This window comes from Myotis lucifugus, unplaced genomic scaffold (assembly GCF_000147115.1).
Source record: "Myotis lucifugus unplaced genomic scaffold, Myoluc2.0 scaffold_35, whole genome shotgun sequence".
Classification (NCBI taxonomy): domain Eukaryota; kingdom Metazoa; phylum Chordata; class Mammalia; order Chiroptera; family Vespertilionidae; genus Myotis; species Myotis lucifugus.
The window spans coordinates 1,783,540-1,797,752 of record NW_005871083.1 but is presented as its reverse complement, the minus strand read 5'-3'; the positions used below and the strand labels follow the sequence as shown (position 1 = coordinate 1,797,752).

The following is a 14,213-nucleotide window of genomic DNA, read 5'->3' as shown; positions in this document are numbered from 1 at the left end:
TGGCCCAGGGGTCACAGCAGCGGTAGGAGTCTCTCTCGGCTCCTGTCCAGTGCTCTCGGCACCTTGGGGTTAACCACTGCCCCCAGGCAATCTCCTGGGCTTGTTAAAGTCCGGCTGCGGGCGCTCCAGACCCAAGGACTCGGGGTCAGAGAACCCGCATTTTAAACAAGCGTTTGCTTGCCCTCTGGCTCCCCGTCCCCTGCTCCAGGTAGATCTCATCTCTGGCAAGTTTGGGAAGCAGCCGGGGTGCTGAGGCGCAGCTGCAGCTCCCGGCCTGCCGGCCACTTCTCTCCTGAAAGTCCCGGGAGCTCGCGGGGCGGGGTCGGGCAGGTGCGCCCAGAGCCGCCCGGTGCGCAGCTCCGCCCCGGGGCGGGGCCTCACCTGCGGCCGCAGGTAGGCGGCTCCCTGGTAACCCGGCCCTGGCCCCGGAGGCTTGGGCGCGCGCAGCCAGCCGCGGCCTCACCGGGGATCCAGGCACGCTCACGGGGGCCGCCGGCGGCGGGACAGGAGGCTGGGCCAGGGGCCTCCGGCCGCTCACCATGGTCAAGACACGCTGCTCCAAGTTCCTGCAGAAACTCGGCTTCCCCGGCGCGGGCCATCAGTACGAGCGGCTGGAGAGGGGCGAGTTGGAAACCTTGGTGAGTTTGGACGACGGGGCGCGGAGCGTGGGACCTGACCCTCCCCCCTCCGCACCCCACGCCCCGAGCCCGTCCGCGTGGTGCGCTCCTCCAGCCCGCCCTCCACCGCCCGGTTCTGGAGAAAAGCGTCTTCAGAGCCACGCCAGCTCGCGTTTCTGCTCCGGCCCAGCGCTCTTGCCACTTAACCCCATTTGGCGGATGCGAAACTGAGCGCGAGGCAGTTAAAGACGTTCCTCCAAGGGCACACGGCTAGGAAACGACCTCGCTAGGAACTTAACCCAGGTTTCTCCGACTCCCAACTCCGGAGAAATGAAATTCCCGGGTCTCCACACCTAGGCTGCTATATGGATTTCAAAAGCTACTTGAATTGGGGGGCGGGGGGGAGGAGTGATGCAAAACCAGCAGCAACAGAAAACTGCGCGCATGTTTTAGCAATCATAGAAATAATGGTGAAAGTCAAGGTAACAGCAGCCAGGCCTCCCAGCTTCGCTCCCCATGTCTCCAGCGCCCTTTTAAAAAACCACTCAGGTTTGTATGTTGACTGCAACCTTCAGGTGACTCTCTAGAATAAACCAACAGGATTCGCAGGGAGGGGAGTGCTTACTAGCTGACACACTGAGACAAAGCTGTCCCCCAAAAGTCCTGCCACTTGGAGGAGCCAGAGGTGACAGTGGCGACCCGTGACTTTACTACTTTCTCCTTAGCTTGTCCTCAGAACTCACAGCGGGATACCAGAGCAGAGGGCCCCGAATTTCTAAGCTTAACCAGTCATTGAAAAGTAAAATCCTGAAATAGTCCCCCGGGGGCGCTCATGAGACTACAACCCTGCCTTTCGACTGGTGAAGGGAAACTTCAAAGTTTACTTTTTAATGAACAGATCAGCTGGAAATACTTGATTTAAAATATTTAATTTCCTCCCAAAGAATGACAATAGTCAAAAAGTTTGGTTGTAGGATTCCTAAATATTGGTGCATTTTCAAGTGGCATTTTATAAATGGACTAGAGGCCCAGTGCTCAAATTCATGCATGGGTGGGGTCCGGCTGCCCCCATCAGGGCGATCAGGCTGCTGGTGGGGCGGGGAAGGGAAGGGGATGCGGGCAGTTGGCTGGCCAGCCCCGCTCCCAATGGGGGGCAGGGGGGCTGTGATCAGGGGCAGGCGGCTGTAGGCCACCTCCCCCCCCCAAGAACTCCCGGTTGCACTCCCAGTTCAGGGGGCAATTTGCATACAGTGGGGCCTTGACTTACGAGTGTCCTGACTAACGAGTTTTTTGAGATACCAGCTGTCTCTCGGCAGATTTTTTGCATTGAGTTGATAGAGTAATTTTATTTAACGAGCTCGGTCTCGGAACGAATTAAACTCATAAGTCAAGGCCCCACTGTATTACGATATTAGCAGGTGAATTCTGGCACTAGGGTGGTGGACCACAGGGCTGTGTAACTAGCAGTTCTCAAATTTATTTTTCTGAAGCACTGTGTGTTAAACATGGATTGGGTAAAGAGTTCCATTATTTCGCCAAAATCCATTTCTCTCCTTATATGCCATGCGATGTGTTTTGTTAAAGAAGTTTGTAGTTTGCTAACATGGTTGCCTTTCTATGTTGTTTTTCTTTCCACTGTTTGATTTTTGCATTGCGCTTGGTATTTTTCAAACACTCCTGCTGTGTATGTACTTGGTTATGATCAGATTTTATGAGCTGTCCAGGTGCCCCGGGTATCATCCAGGTGTGCCAGGCATGGGGATGAAATAGCATGAGTAGAGCTGCTGGGGTGAGCTTCATCTCTGCATCACAGTGGACTTCATTCCCCCCAAATTTTTAAAGGGGCCTCAAGAGGGTGGGACAGGGCTTCAGCCTGCCTGTAGGTGTGGGGGGCAGGGGCTCCCCCTCTGGGCTGTGGACCTGTGCTCTCCGCTGCACCCTGAAGGGGGTGTGGGATGATTGTCAGTGTAGCGTGACCCAGGCAGCCAGCATCAAAGGCAGGCGGAGAAACACAGTGTCAAGGCAAATGGGGAGTGTGATGAGGGAGGGAGGCCAGCCCACCCCAGGGAGGCGACCTGCTTACTGCCAGCTCAGCTCAGCGCCCAAACACCTCCTTTGCTCTCACTTTTATGCCCTCCAATTGGAACTCTTTTTCCTCGCAAGAAATCTGAAAAAAGAAGCAGAGTTTGCTACAGGGATTGTTTCCACAATAGTCCTCACTCTTTTATGAGCACATGTTGTACGCGGCGCGCTGGGCAGTCTCAACCTCCCAACCACTTTGCCCCGTCACCCAGTTATAATAGTGGTTGCTGTTGAGAACTTGCTGCGTTTCCTCCTGGGTCTCTTCAGTTCAAGAGAAGTGTTATTGTAACTGTGAGAGATGGGGATGTCAAGGCTCACAGCGGGGGCCAGGCGCTAACGGTACTTCTCTACAAAACAGAGTTCATGGGGGAGGCTGACAGCCAACAGAGAAACCAAGAGATGTTTCACATGCAGAGGTCCCAGGTGTGATGGAGAATAAAGAACAGAGTGACTGGGTGGGGGACAGGTGGTTGAGACGGGACTAGTATGGAGCCAGAGTTAGAAGCATCAGAGGCAGGAACTAAGCACAGTTCTCATGGCTCCTAGGACACCTCACTCTGGCTGTATTTCCATTGTAATGAAAAGAAAAGTGTATGAGAAACCCCCTTTATTACTGGGAAGAAAGCTTCTCTCTGCTGACCTGATGGTTGGGTAAGGAGAATGCTGGACCAGAAATACCTGCTTCCAGGATGACTCGGTGAAAGTTGTCTTGGACCCTCAGGGCTCCCACCTCTTAACTGAGACTGCCTGGCTCCACCTGCACCGCCTTCCTGTTTGGTGAGCGGATTCATCCTCCTGGGACTCTGCAGGGGGAAGGCTGGGTTCCAGCAGACTCGTGTAATGGCAGGGGGAGGATCGGCTCCCATGCTCACTCCCGTGGTTTCTTGCGGGTCTCTGAGCCTGGCTAGATAGTCCTCTCCCCAGGGCTGCCTCAAAGATGCTTCCCCAAGGATGAATGGTCTAGCCTACTCTCAAGGGGGCAGGATTACTAGGGTGTGAATTCGGGCAGGCTGGGGTGATTGGGGGGTGTCTTAGAGGCTGCCGTGGTAGGAAGAAAGCTACCCAACCATCAGGTCAGCAGAGAGAAGCTTTCTTCTCAGTGGAAAGAAGAAATCGTTTCTTATACGAGATCATTCACATAAAAACCGCGTGCATGGTGTGATCCAGAATTAGTGAGTTTTGTTAGTCTTAAGTTCTATTTATTTAGACTCCTTTAAATTGGATTTTGGTAATGCTCGGGCTGAGAATGTCTGCTTACATGTACAAAATGGCATCTAAGTGTCTCAAAAATGTGTTTGCCGGTTTAGTTGGGGACCAGCAGCCTGTGCACGCCCACTTGGAAGGCCGTCAGTGGGTAACTAGGACTGGCTGGGTCACTGGGAGAGGAGGCGAGCGGCGGGCATTGTGGAAAGAATATGTCTTCACTCGGGCTTGATGATCATCTTGCTGCTCATCGACGGTGGCAGGCAGCTGTGTACAAAGACTGGATTCACACCAAGCCCCACTGGCAATGGGACGGCACCTCTCAGTGGTGCGACATTTGAGGGTTAACTCACGGATGCCTCGAGCACCTGCTGCAGGATGGCGCCACTGGTTTTCTCTCTGAGCCACGGAGAAACTCTCACCCCTTCAGCACGTCATGACGATTGTCCCCCATGCAATTGTGACTGTTCCCCCCAATACCAGCATATTGACATTTGAGTGACAGTTTTGCCTTCATTGAATTATGCTCCTATTAGATTTTTTTTTAATCTACTATTTTTTATGAACCAGGAACTATATATGTATTTTTTTTTCCTCCCTTTCTTTTTCCTTCCTAAACGTGTCATGGTTATTTCATAAACCACAAGGAACACTTGCACAATGTGAAATTCTCCTTCACTCCCCCACGTTGCTCCCACTTTCCTCCTTGGTGTGTGTTGAGGCTGTGGGTACTGTTTGCATCTAATCAGTCTGCAGTAATCAGATGGCTGTTTGCTTGGGCGGTCCTGGCCCCTTTCCTTGCAGTTCCTGAAAGGCTGTGGTAGCAGCACTAGAGCCTGTGACCCCGGCTACCTAGATGTGCATTCTGGTTCTGCCGCTTGCCAGCAGTGAGACCTTGGGCACAGTCCTCAGTCTGCCACGCCCTGGTTTCCCTTCTGTACGTGAGGCCATGACTGCACACACGGCAGAGACCTGTTGTGGAGTGGAATGGTCACGGGAAGCTTTGAGGGCAGCACCTGGCCACAGTATTTATTATTCACACCCAACTCTATGCTTCTTTTTTTTTAAATTCTCACCCAAGGATATTTTCACCACTGATGTTTAGAGAGAGTGGAAGGGAGAGAGGAGGGAGGGAGGGAGACACAGAGAGAGAGAGAGAGAGAGAGAGAGAGAGAGAGAGAGAGTGAGAGAAACATTGATGTGAGAGAGACACATTGACTGATTGCCTTCTGCATGCACCCTGACCAGGACCGGGGATCAAACTTGCAACCGAAGAACATGCCCTTGACCAGGCCGACGCTCTAATCACTTAGCTAACCTATGTTTTTTAAAAAACCTATGTTTTTAAAAATATACATAGGGTAATTCTGTGCACCTGCACCCTCCCCATTTCTGCAGTATATACTAGTACAGTTCAGGAGCAGTTTCTTGCTGTGTAGGCGTTTTTATTTAACCCACCCCTATGGATGGGCATTCAGATGGTTTCCTGCTTTAATGATTAGAACAGTGTTCCAATGGACATCTGTGAAGGCTCCACGTTATTTTGAATCCTTACAAACGTCCCCGCAGAAATCTGAGGCTTCGAGGGTGCAGTGGCCTGTCCAGGGTTGGAACACAGGGCTGCCTGGATTCTGTGCTGGACTTTTCTCTCTCCTGGCCTGGTTTCTCTCTATAAGTTGCTGTTTTCCCCACTGTCATTAGAAAGTATTTTATGGAGAGCCACGTTGAGGTTGTCGGTAGCCTGTTTCTCAGACCTTTAGTTTTAGCATCTGTTGATGATCTTTGCTCGAATCAATTACTCTTACAGTGTCTGCGAAACGGCGTTTTCTAATTCTGTCCTTCCTCCCTCCTTGGTTACTTGGCATTTTGGTATGAGGAAGAGCTTCCCCTTCTACGTATTTGGTCATTTATTTACTCATTCATGTATCATTGTCAAGCCATGGATTCCTGTTTTATTAAGGGTGTAAATTTTGTTAGCATCTCTCATTTTGATGTTCAGATTGTCCCAGGTTTGGCCAACAGGAGCCTCTCCATGGTGACATCTTGAATCTTGGACATTTTTTTTTTCATTCTTTGAGCACATTCCTACTTTCTGGCACAGTAAGAAATTCCAGCCTCGTTTGGTACCTTCCCTGCCCCAGCCCCGGATCAGCCAATTCTCCTAGGATTCTCGGCTCTTTTTACTGGAAGAGTGGCATGGAGAACCAGATCTGGGGCGAGGTGTGCGCATGCTGGTGGGTGTCACTGCTTCTAGGCCCTCTCAGAGGAGGGTGTGTGTGTGTGTGTGTGTGTGTGTGTGTGAATGTGTGAAACCATAGATTTCAATCAATCAATTCCGCAGGGTCAGTGCCAGCTCTCTGTATGTGTAACTCCCTTCACCAACAGTGAGAAGGGCAGCTCCCATTATCCTCAGTATATTTACTTATTGCACAACCTCCCTGAATATAAGAAGTCTCCTCACCTTGCCAACCAATTGTTGGCTCAGGGTCGAACTGGCCACCACCTAGCTTGGCCACCTCCTCACTTGGGCCTTGACTGCACTGCCTGCCTGTAAACAAGATATGTGCTCTGGATGTCACATTTCATCCGATTGTAGCTCTTTGCTGCTGGGGCCACACCACCATTACACACACACACACACACACACACACACACACACACACAGTACTAGATATAATTTCAAGGACTGGGAAACACCTCTGAACCCATCTTGACTGGAGTTGAAGAAGCCCTGCCTCAGCAATCCTCCTTATGGGTCACCTTATTCCCATTTGACAGAGGAGAAAACTGAGGCTCATAGTGTTGCAGAAGACCGGAGAAAAACCAAGCAATGCTTAGAGAACTGGAGTTACACTTTATTATGATTATGATTATGATTATGATTATGATTATTAAGTGCGGGCCCAGAGAAAAATGCCTTTCAAATGCTGGGCAAACAACATGGAGGAAGCTTTCCCTATTTATACTTTTTTCCAGTTCTTTGTCTCCCAAATAAGGGTTTTTCCTGTCCCTTTTGCAAGTTCTTAAAGAGCCCTATGTGCTGGGGCTTTGAGACCTCAACCAAAGGCCTGGCGCCAGCGCTGATAACTTCGTCTGGGGAAGGTTTATGGCCTCTCTGGAATGGGAGTAGTCTTATTTTCCTTGTTATTTAAGTAAGCAAGTGTTTACAGAAGCCAAAATAGCAGGGTTAAAATTTCAAACCACAGTTTTTATATAAGATGGATGCTTCAATAGAAGTTGGGGGACTTGCTGAGGGTCACACAGCTGGTAGCCAGGGGAACTAGAATTAAAGCCGAGATTAGTGAGATGTGGGCCTAGTGATGCTCCCTCCCCCTGGCTTGCTACATTCAGGGGTTCTCCCCTAACATTGAAAGGTGTTGGGCAGGTCCTTTTGAGTTCATTTGTGATGCTCTTGCCCGAGGATCCCGCCTCCTGTTTCCTGTGCTCCGCAGAGAGCCGGCCTCCTCGGGGCTCCTCTGTGCACCGCTTTGCCCACACCGTGCCCTGCCTGGGGCTCTTCTTCCCCCACCTTCCTGAGTTAATCTGCTCACCTGCTCTGTCTTCCCTTTTCTGAGCATTCCTGTACTAGGAAGCCCCCTCCTGCACGGGCTCTGCCCCCACACTTGGTCAGGACTGGGTTTTCCCTCGTTGTAGCATCAATTCTGACTGTGGTGCAGGATTCAAAAAGGTACCAAAGGGTGTCCAGTAGGAGCCTCTCACTGCCTCTGTCTTCCAGCCTGGTGTGAGGTGTGCCTTATAAACAAGCAAATACGCATTCTCCTTTTTGTGTTACATCGGCTAATGTGGTACAATATTGTACATCTTTTTCTTCCCAATCTGTTGCTACTGGTACCACTCCTGGGAAAACTGGTTGGCAGTGTCTACTATAACCCAAGGGGTGGATACCTGTGGCCCAGCGGTTCCACTTCTGGGGATGTGCCCAGGAGAAATGAGGGCTTATATCTGCTCAAAGACTGTTCATAGCAGTGTCGTGTATGATAGGCCACACTAGACTAAGTGCCCAATCACATGCAAATCTATAATAATAAAAGCGTAATACGCTAATTAGACCTGATGTCCTTCCGGACAACCCTCCAGATGAAGCTGAGGCTGTGAGGGAAGCCCTGGTCCCGGGTGCCTGCCAGTGGCCAGAGGGAAGCCAGTGCTGGCAGCCGGGGGAAGGAAGGCCTACTCTTGCACGAATTTCGTGCATCGGGCCTCTAGTAGTAAAATAAATTATGCATATCCATGCAGTGGGATACTTGAAATACTACACAGCAATGAAAGAGAATGAATCAAAGCTATGAAACCATGTTCATGGAACAACACAGATGAATCTCAGTAAATGACATTGATTGAGAGAAGCCAGACATAAGAGTACCTAATGTGATTTTATGTATGTGGGATTCCAAAACAGCAGAACACATCCATGTTGATAGAAGTCCAAACGTTGGTCAGCTTTCGCAGGGTGAAAAGGGCACGAGGGAAACTTCTGGGAGCTGGAGAGGTTCCAGGCTGCATCCTGGTGGGGTTACTCAGGTGCACACGTGCAGAACGGCACCCAGGTACACACCTAAGATTGGCTGTTTTGTCCTATCATCATTATGGCCTGTTAGCTGTAACCTGTTAGTTGGACACGCCTTTATTGTCTAGCTCCTTCCCTTGACGATCCAACTTCTAGAAAGACTTGGGGGCACCTGCTTGGACTCCCACGGCTCTCGAGGGCCCAGGCACTTCCCGCCTGGTGTTTGGCCTGCGAGCCATGGGCTTTTCTGCCCTCCAACGTGGTGGCCTCTTAAGAACAGGACCCTATGGGGTTGGTCTTTAAATGCATCTCCAGCCAGGTATCCTCAGCTTAGCTCTGGCTGCATATTAGAATCACCTGGGCTTTTAGGAATCCTGAAAAGCAGGCCCCACTCTGTTGACCTAGCCATCAGGATAGGCCGTGACAGGTATATTTTTACAAGATCCCAGAGGTTCCCCAACTTTGGAGTCGCTGCTGTGATAACCCCCACTTTCTGGAGGGGAAACTGAGGCAGCCAACGGGTGGATTTGAACAAATACGTTGAAGAAATAAGTGCTTGCATCAGTCATTGAACAGGGAAGCAATCCTTGGGGTCTAGGCCAGTCAGTGCTTGAAATGAGCTGACTCTGAGCCTGGAGGAAGGGCAGAGAGAGCTCAGTTCTGGCGCAGGAGGCTGGCCTGCCCCCAGGTGCCACGTGCTCGCTCTCTCAGCCAGCTCGTCTCTCAGCAATGTCATGTTTGCCCTGTGCGGTTCCCTCCGGAAGCCTCCGCTCGGTTAAATATTGGCGCTGAGCTGTCAGCTTGGGGAAAACACTCTAAGACATCCTCATTCCAGACTATTTCCTCGGGGCTCAGGGAGGCCCCACTCACCGTCGCCTGCCCTGGGATGCCAGCGTGGGTCTGTTTGCTGTGGGCAAACAATACTTTGGGGGTCACAAAGCAGGCACAAAAGGTCACGTACTGTGTGATTCCATTTGTACGAAATAGGCAGAGTAGGTCGGTCCATAGAGACAGACAGCAGATGGGTGGTTGCCAGGAGCTGGGGGTCGGGGGTGGGGAGGGGGGAGAGAATGGAGAGTGACTGATAATGGGATGCGGTCTCCTTTTGGGGTGATGGAAATGTCTCAGAACTAGATAGAGGTGGTGGTTGGACAACACTGGGAATGTGCTAAATGTCACTGAACTCTCTAAAATGGTTAATTTTATGCTATGTGGCTCTCACCTTAATAAAAAAGAACTTTTTAAAAAAAGGAGACACAAAGGAGAAGGGAGGGGGGGCTCCCCATGACTCAGGTTTGACAGGAAGCGAGAGTCAGGGGTGCCCCACAGGGCGCCTGACCTCCATCAGGACGTGCCACTCTCGTTACCAATGGAACATGTCATGACACAAGCCGGACAGACGCCTACAAAGTGTGTGCCCTAAGGGAGCGAGAAGGTCACACGTGAGCACCCTGTGCAGAAGGCACCCCATGCGGGCAGGGGCCAGAGCCACATGGTCAGTCCCAGCCCAAGGGCTCTGCTCCCTGAGAATGAGACGGAGTGAGCCTTCGCGGGTGATGTTTCGGGTCCCGGGCCACATCCTAGCAGCCTCGGACCACAGGAGGGACCTGGGAGACCCCCCAAATGGGTTGAGAAGTGGATGGGAGGTGAAAAATTGGAGACAGTGAGTGTGGACGACTTTGTTACCGAGCTTGATTGTGGCAAATGAGAGAAGGAAGTGTGAACGTCTCCATTGTGAGCCCAGGCAGGAGGCTCTGATTCAGGTGGAAAACCTGAAAGAATATTGAAATGCTTCTGGGGAGAGAGTGGGGACAGAGGAGATGAAGGGCGGAGGGGGTGGCAGGGCGGGGCGGAGGTCTGAGACCTCCCAGTGGTTCAAGATTGTGGAGGGAGTTCCTATCTGTGACCTATAATGGCTTCATCTTTTTTTATTTTATTGAGGTGAAATTCACATAACATAAAATTAACCATTTTAAAGTGAACAATTCAGTGGCATCTAGGACATTCACAGCACTGTGAGACCACTACTTCTAGTAGAACCCCGAAAGAGGGTTCCAGAACATTTGTGTCACCCCTAAAGGAAACCTCACCCCATTAGCAGTCACTCCCACCCCCGTCCCCTGGGGTCAGGACTTCACGATATGTTTTTTTTGAGGGGAAACAATTCAACCCATAGCATAGCAGGTATCAGCACCCCATTCCTTTTTGTGGCTGAATAATGTTCCGCTGTGTGGCTGGAGCACATGGTGTTTGCCCACCACTCATGGCTGGGCCCTAGCTGTTGTGGATGGTGCTGCTGTGATCACCCATGAACATGCATTTATGTGAGTCCCTGCTTTCAGTTCTCGTGGTCATATACATGGGAGTGTGTAGATGGCTTTTACTTAGGAGGCCAGGGGCCCTCCCACTTGGTCTCAGACTCTGCCCACATGGTAGGCAGGCGTGTCCTCAGCCAGACCTCCCCTCCAGGCTGCCTGTCCCTGCCCCTCCCCCCTTAACCCCTCAGGCCTCTTTCAGCCACTTGGCTGGCTCCCAGAGCTTGGGCAGCCCTGCCCTGCACCTGTCAGAGCCCACCAATTCCTGAGAAAGGGTGTGCACTCCTGCTAGCCTTTTTGTTAATCCTCACTCAAGTATAATTTTCCCATTGATTTTTAGAGAGAATGGAAGGGAGGGGAAGAGAGGAAGGAAGGAAGGGAGGGAGGGAGCAGAGAGAGAGAGAGAGAGAGAGAAACTTTGATGCCAGAGTTGTTTGCCTCCCCCATGCACTCCTTGGGGCAGGGGATCAAACCTGCAACCCAGCTACATACCCTTGACCAGAAATCAAACCTGAGCCTCTTGGTTTGCAGGCCAATGCTCCAATCATTGAGCAGCACTGGCTAGGGTGACTCCTGCGAACCTTGACCCACAAAGGCAGGGGAGTTGTTTTGTTGATTTTCTGGATATTTTTTATTATGGTAAAATATAGATAACATTTACTATCTTAACCATTTAAAAATATACCTATTTTTAAAATATTGATTTCAGAGAGGAAAGGTGAGGGAGAGAGAAATAGAACATCAATGATGAGAAAGCATCATTGATTAGTCTTTTCCTGCACGCCCCACACTGGGGATCGAGCCCACAACCCAGGTATGTGCCCCGGCCAGGAATTGAACCCTGACCTCCTGGTTCATAGGTCAACACTCAACCACCGAGCCATACTGGCTGGGCTTAACCATTTTTAAATGTACAGTTCAGCAGCATTAAGCACATTCACATTGTTGCGCAACTATCACCGCTATCGGCATCCAGAACTTTTTCGTTGTCCCTGACTGAAACTCTGTCCCCATTAAATATTCAGTGCCTTCCCCTCCCCAGCCCCTGGCAGCCACCATTCTCCTTCCTGTCTCTATGAATTGGTTTCATCCCTACCGGGCTGGTCCGTGACAGAGCAGGATTTAAACCTGGTCTGTGCCGTTCCAACCTCTGTGCTCCTTTTGTTGCACTCTGCTCCTTCCTGTTCTTGAGTTTCCTAAACGTAGCTGAGCCACCCAAGCGATGTCACCATCCCCGTGTTTCCAGCCAAGTGCTGAGGCCTGGTCCCCACAGCGGATCCTGAGCCGGCATTTACTGGGAGCTCCCAGTGGGTCTGGGCTGCATTAAGCCATCAATACTCATGCACTTGCTTGATTCTGCAAAGCATGATGAGGAAGACATCATCGGCCCCATTTGGCAGATGAGGAAATGACAGTTGGGCAAACTGAGGCTTGTGGCTGAGAGCCTGTGTTCGTTCCACGTGGCCGGCAGAAATAACTGCATGTACATCTCCAGTGGTGTCCTGAGCTCTGATTGACAAGTGCTTGGGGAGCAGCCCGGGGTACCAGACATTGGTCCCGCCTTCTGGAGTGGCTGCATTGTGAGCGGATAAAGGCGTTTAATGACGACCACTCGCTGGTGATTGTGTCGGCGGCATCACAAAGAAGTCAGGATGCTGAGGGTAGAGCAGGTTGACTGATCTGATCTGGGAAGATGTCAAGACAGAATAATCCATCTATCTCAAAGCAGTGTCTCACCCTCAGTACTGCTGACCTTTTTGTTCCAGATAATTCCGGGGGGGGGGGGGGCCTGTCCTGTGCTTTGGGGGGTGCTTGGAAGCATGTGTGCGTCTACCCACCAGACGCAGCAGCACCCTCGCCCCCCAGTTATGATAACCAAACGTGCCTCCAGATGTTGCCCAAGTCTCCTGGGGGCAAACCGCTCCTGGCTGAGAATCCTGCCTTAGAGTCTGGTGTGGCGGCCACGGAATGTGCATGGGACTCCTTTAGGGCCACTAGCAAGGCCCCTTCCCGGGGGGCACAGGGCTCCTCCATGGACAGCATGTGTCTCGGGCCCCGGAAGCAGGCTGTGAGCTGGTGCGCTGCTGCCCAAACGTACCAGGCTTGTGGGCGAACATGGGGGTGGGCAAGTGGGGCCTGCTGAAGCCCACTGAAGGCTGCTGGGTTTTCCTCCTCAGAGCAACTGGAATCTCCCCACGTGTTTCAAGCATGGTGTGTGTGTATGAGAGAGAAGGGCAGAGAGGTGGGGGGGAGGGAGAGAGAGGCCTGGATTTACATTTCCAGGGCCACTCGGGGTGCTGAACAAGAAGTGAATCGGGTATGGTCATGCCGCAAAGAAATGGCAAGACCGAGCCCAGCCGGGGGAGCAGGTCCTTTAGGGGAGCACGCCTCTGTCTGTGGTGTGAGTGAGAATGGAGCCCTTTACCTGGTACGTGGAACCAGCTCCTGAGGACAGAAGCAGCATTCTGTGTCATGTTGTGAGGCACAGTTTCCTTAGTGAGTCTTGTACAGCGACCGTGACGGTGGCCTAAGGAAAGCTCACGCCGGCCGAGCAGCCTCCTGAGTGGCCTGTGCCATCCCTGCGTGCTTCCTGGCCCCTGCCTAAGCGGGCAGCACCCCCAGGGACAGAGGTGGTTAATAGAACATTTCTAAGCGAGTCAGGCATGTGGGAGCTGTCGGGGGGGCTGGCGAGAAGGAAAAGAGGAATTTGCTGCCTCTGCTCCGGCTGCAGGAAGAGGGGAGAGGTGAGCCCTTCCTCCTTCCCGGGCCCAACAACCTGGTGGAAAAGGAACAGATGGTTATCGTGTCCTGGGCATAGGAATTCTCAGAATAATTCTGCAAAAGCACTGCATGTTTTCTGGATTCTGAGGTGTTTTTTTTTCTGTGTTATGTCCTCCCATGCCCTCCAGGTGCTTCCTATGCTTCCTCCCAGGCCTGTCAGACACCCAGAGCGGGGCTCCCCTTCCTTGGGCTAGTTCAGAGGCTGTGAGACCCCTGTCTCCATCAGGGACACTCTACAACATGCTGCAAGCTGGTTGAGAATCCCAGGAGTTCAAGGTTCAGGGCGCTAACTATGTAAACTGTTGCCCTGCTCTGTCAGCCTTGTGAGTTCCGATTCTATTAAATAAGGTTGCTTTAAAAACAGATGTGTCGGTATTAGCCAACGACTGGAAACAACCCGAATGTCCAACAACAGCAGAACAGATAAATACATCGTGGTGTACAGTAGTCCCCCTTATCTGCTGGGCATATGTTCCAAGACCCCCAGTGGGTGCCTGAAACCTCAGATAGTACTGAGCCCTATATATACTATGGGGTTTTGTTCTGTACATATATACCCTTTCACTTAAAGAAAGCGCTTCATGACTCTTATTTAAAAAAAATATTTTTACTGATTTCAGAGAAGAAGGGAGATGGAGAGAGTAATAGAAACATCAATGATGAGAGAGAATCATTGATCGGCTGCCTCCT

General features: G+C 51.5%; 1 protein-coding gene and 1 long non-coding RNA gene across 2 annotated transcripts in view; both read left to right on the top strand.

Moving 5' to 3' along the window:
* The first annotated feature begins 410 nt into the window (after window positions 1-410).
* ATP2C2 (ATPase secretory pathway Ca2+ transporting 2) overlaps window positions 411-14,213 on the top strand; it is a 51,392-nt gene continuing 37,589 nt past the window's right edge. The window contains exon 1 of the mRNA XM_006087083.3: window positions 411-638. Coding sequence (XP_006087145.1) covers window positions 540-638 — 99 coding nt within the window. The 5' untranslated portion in view covers window positions 411-539. The remainder of the gene's footprint in view (window positions 639-14,213) is intronic.
* Window positions 1,989-4,558, top strand: LOC111825632. Its single transcript, XR_002828815.1, has 2 exons — window positions 1,989-3,476; window positions 4,007-4,558. It is a non-coding gene; the product is annotated as an uncharacterized LOC111825632 (long non-coding RNA).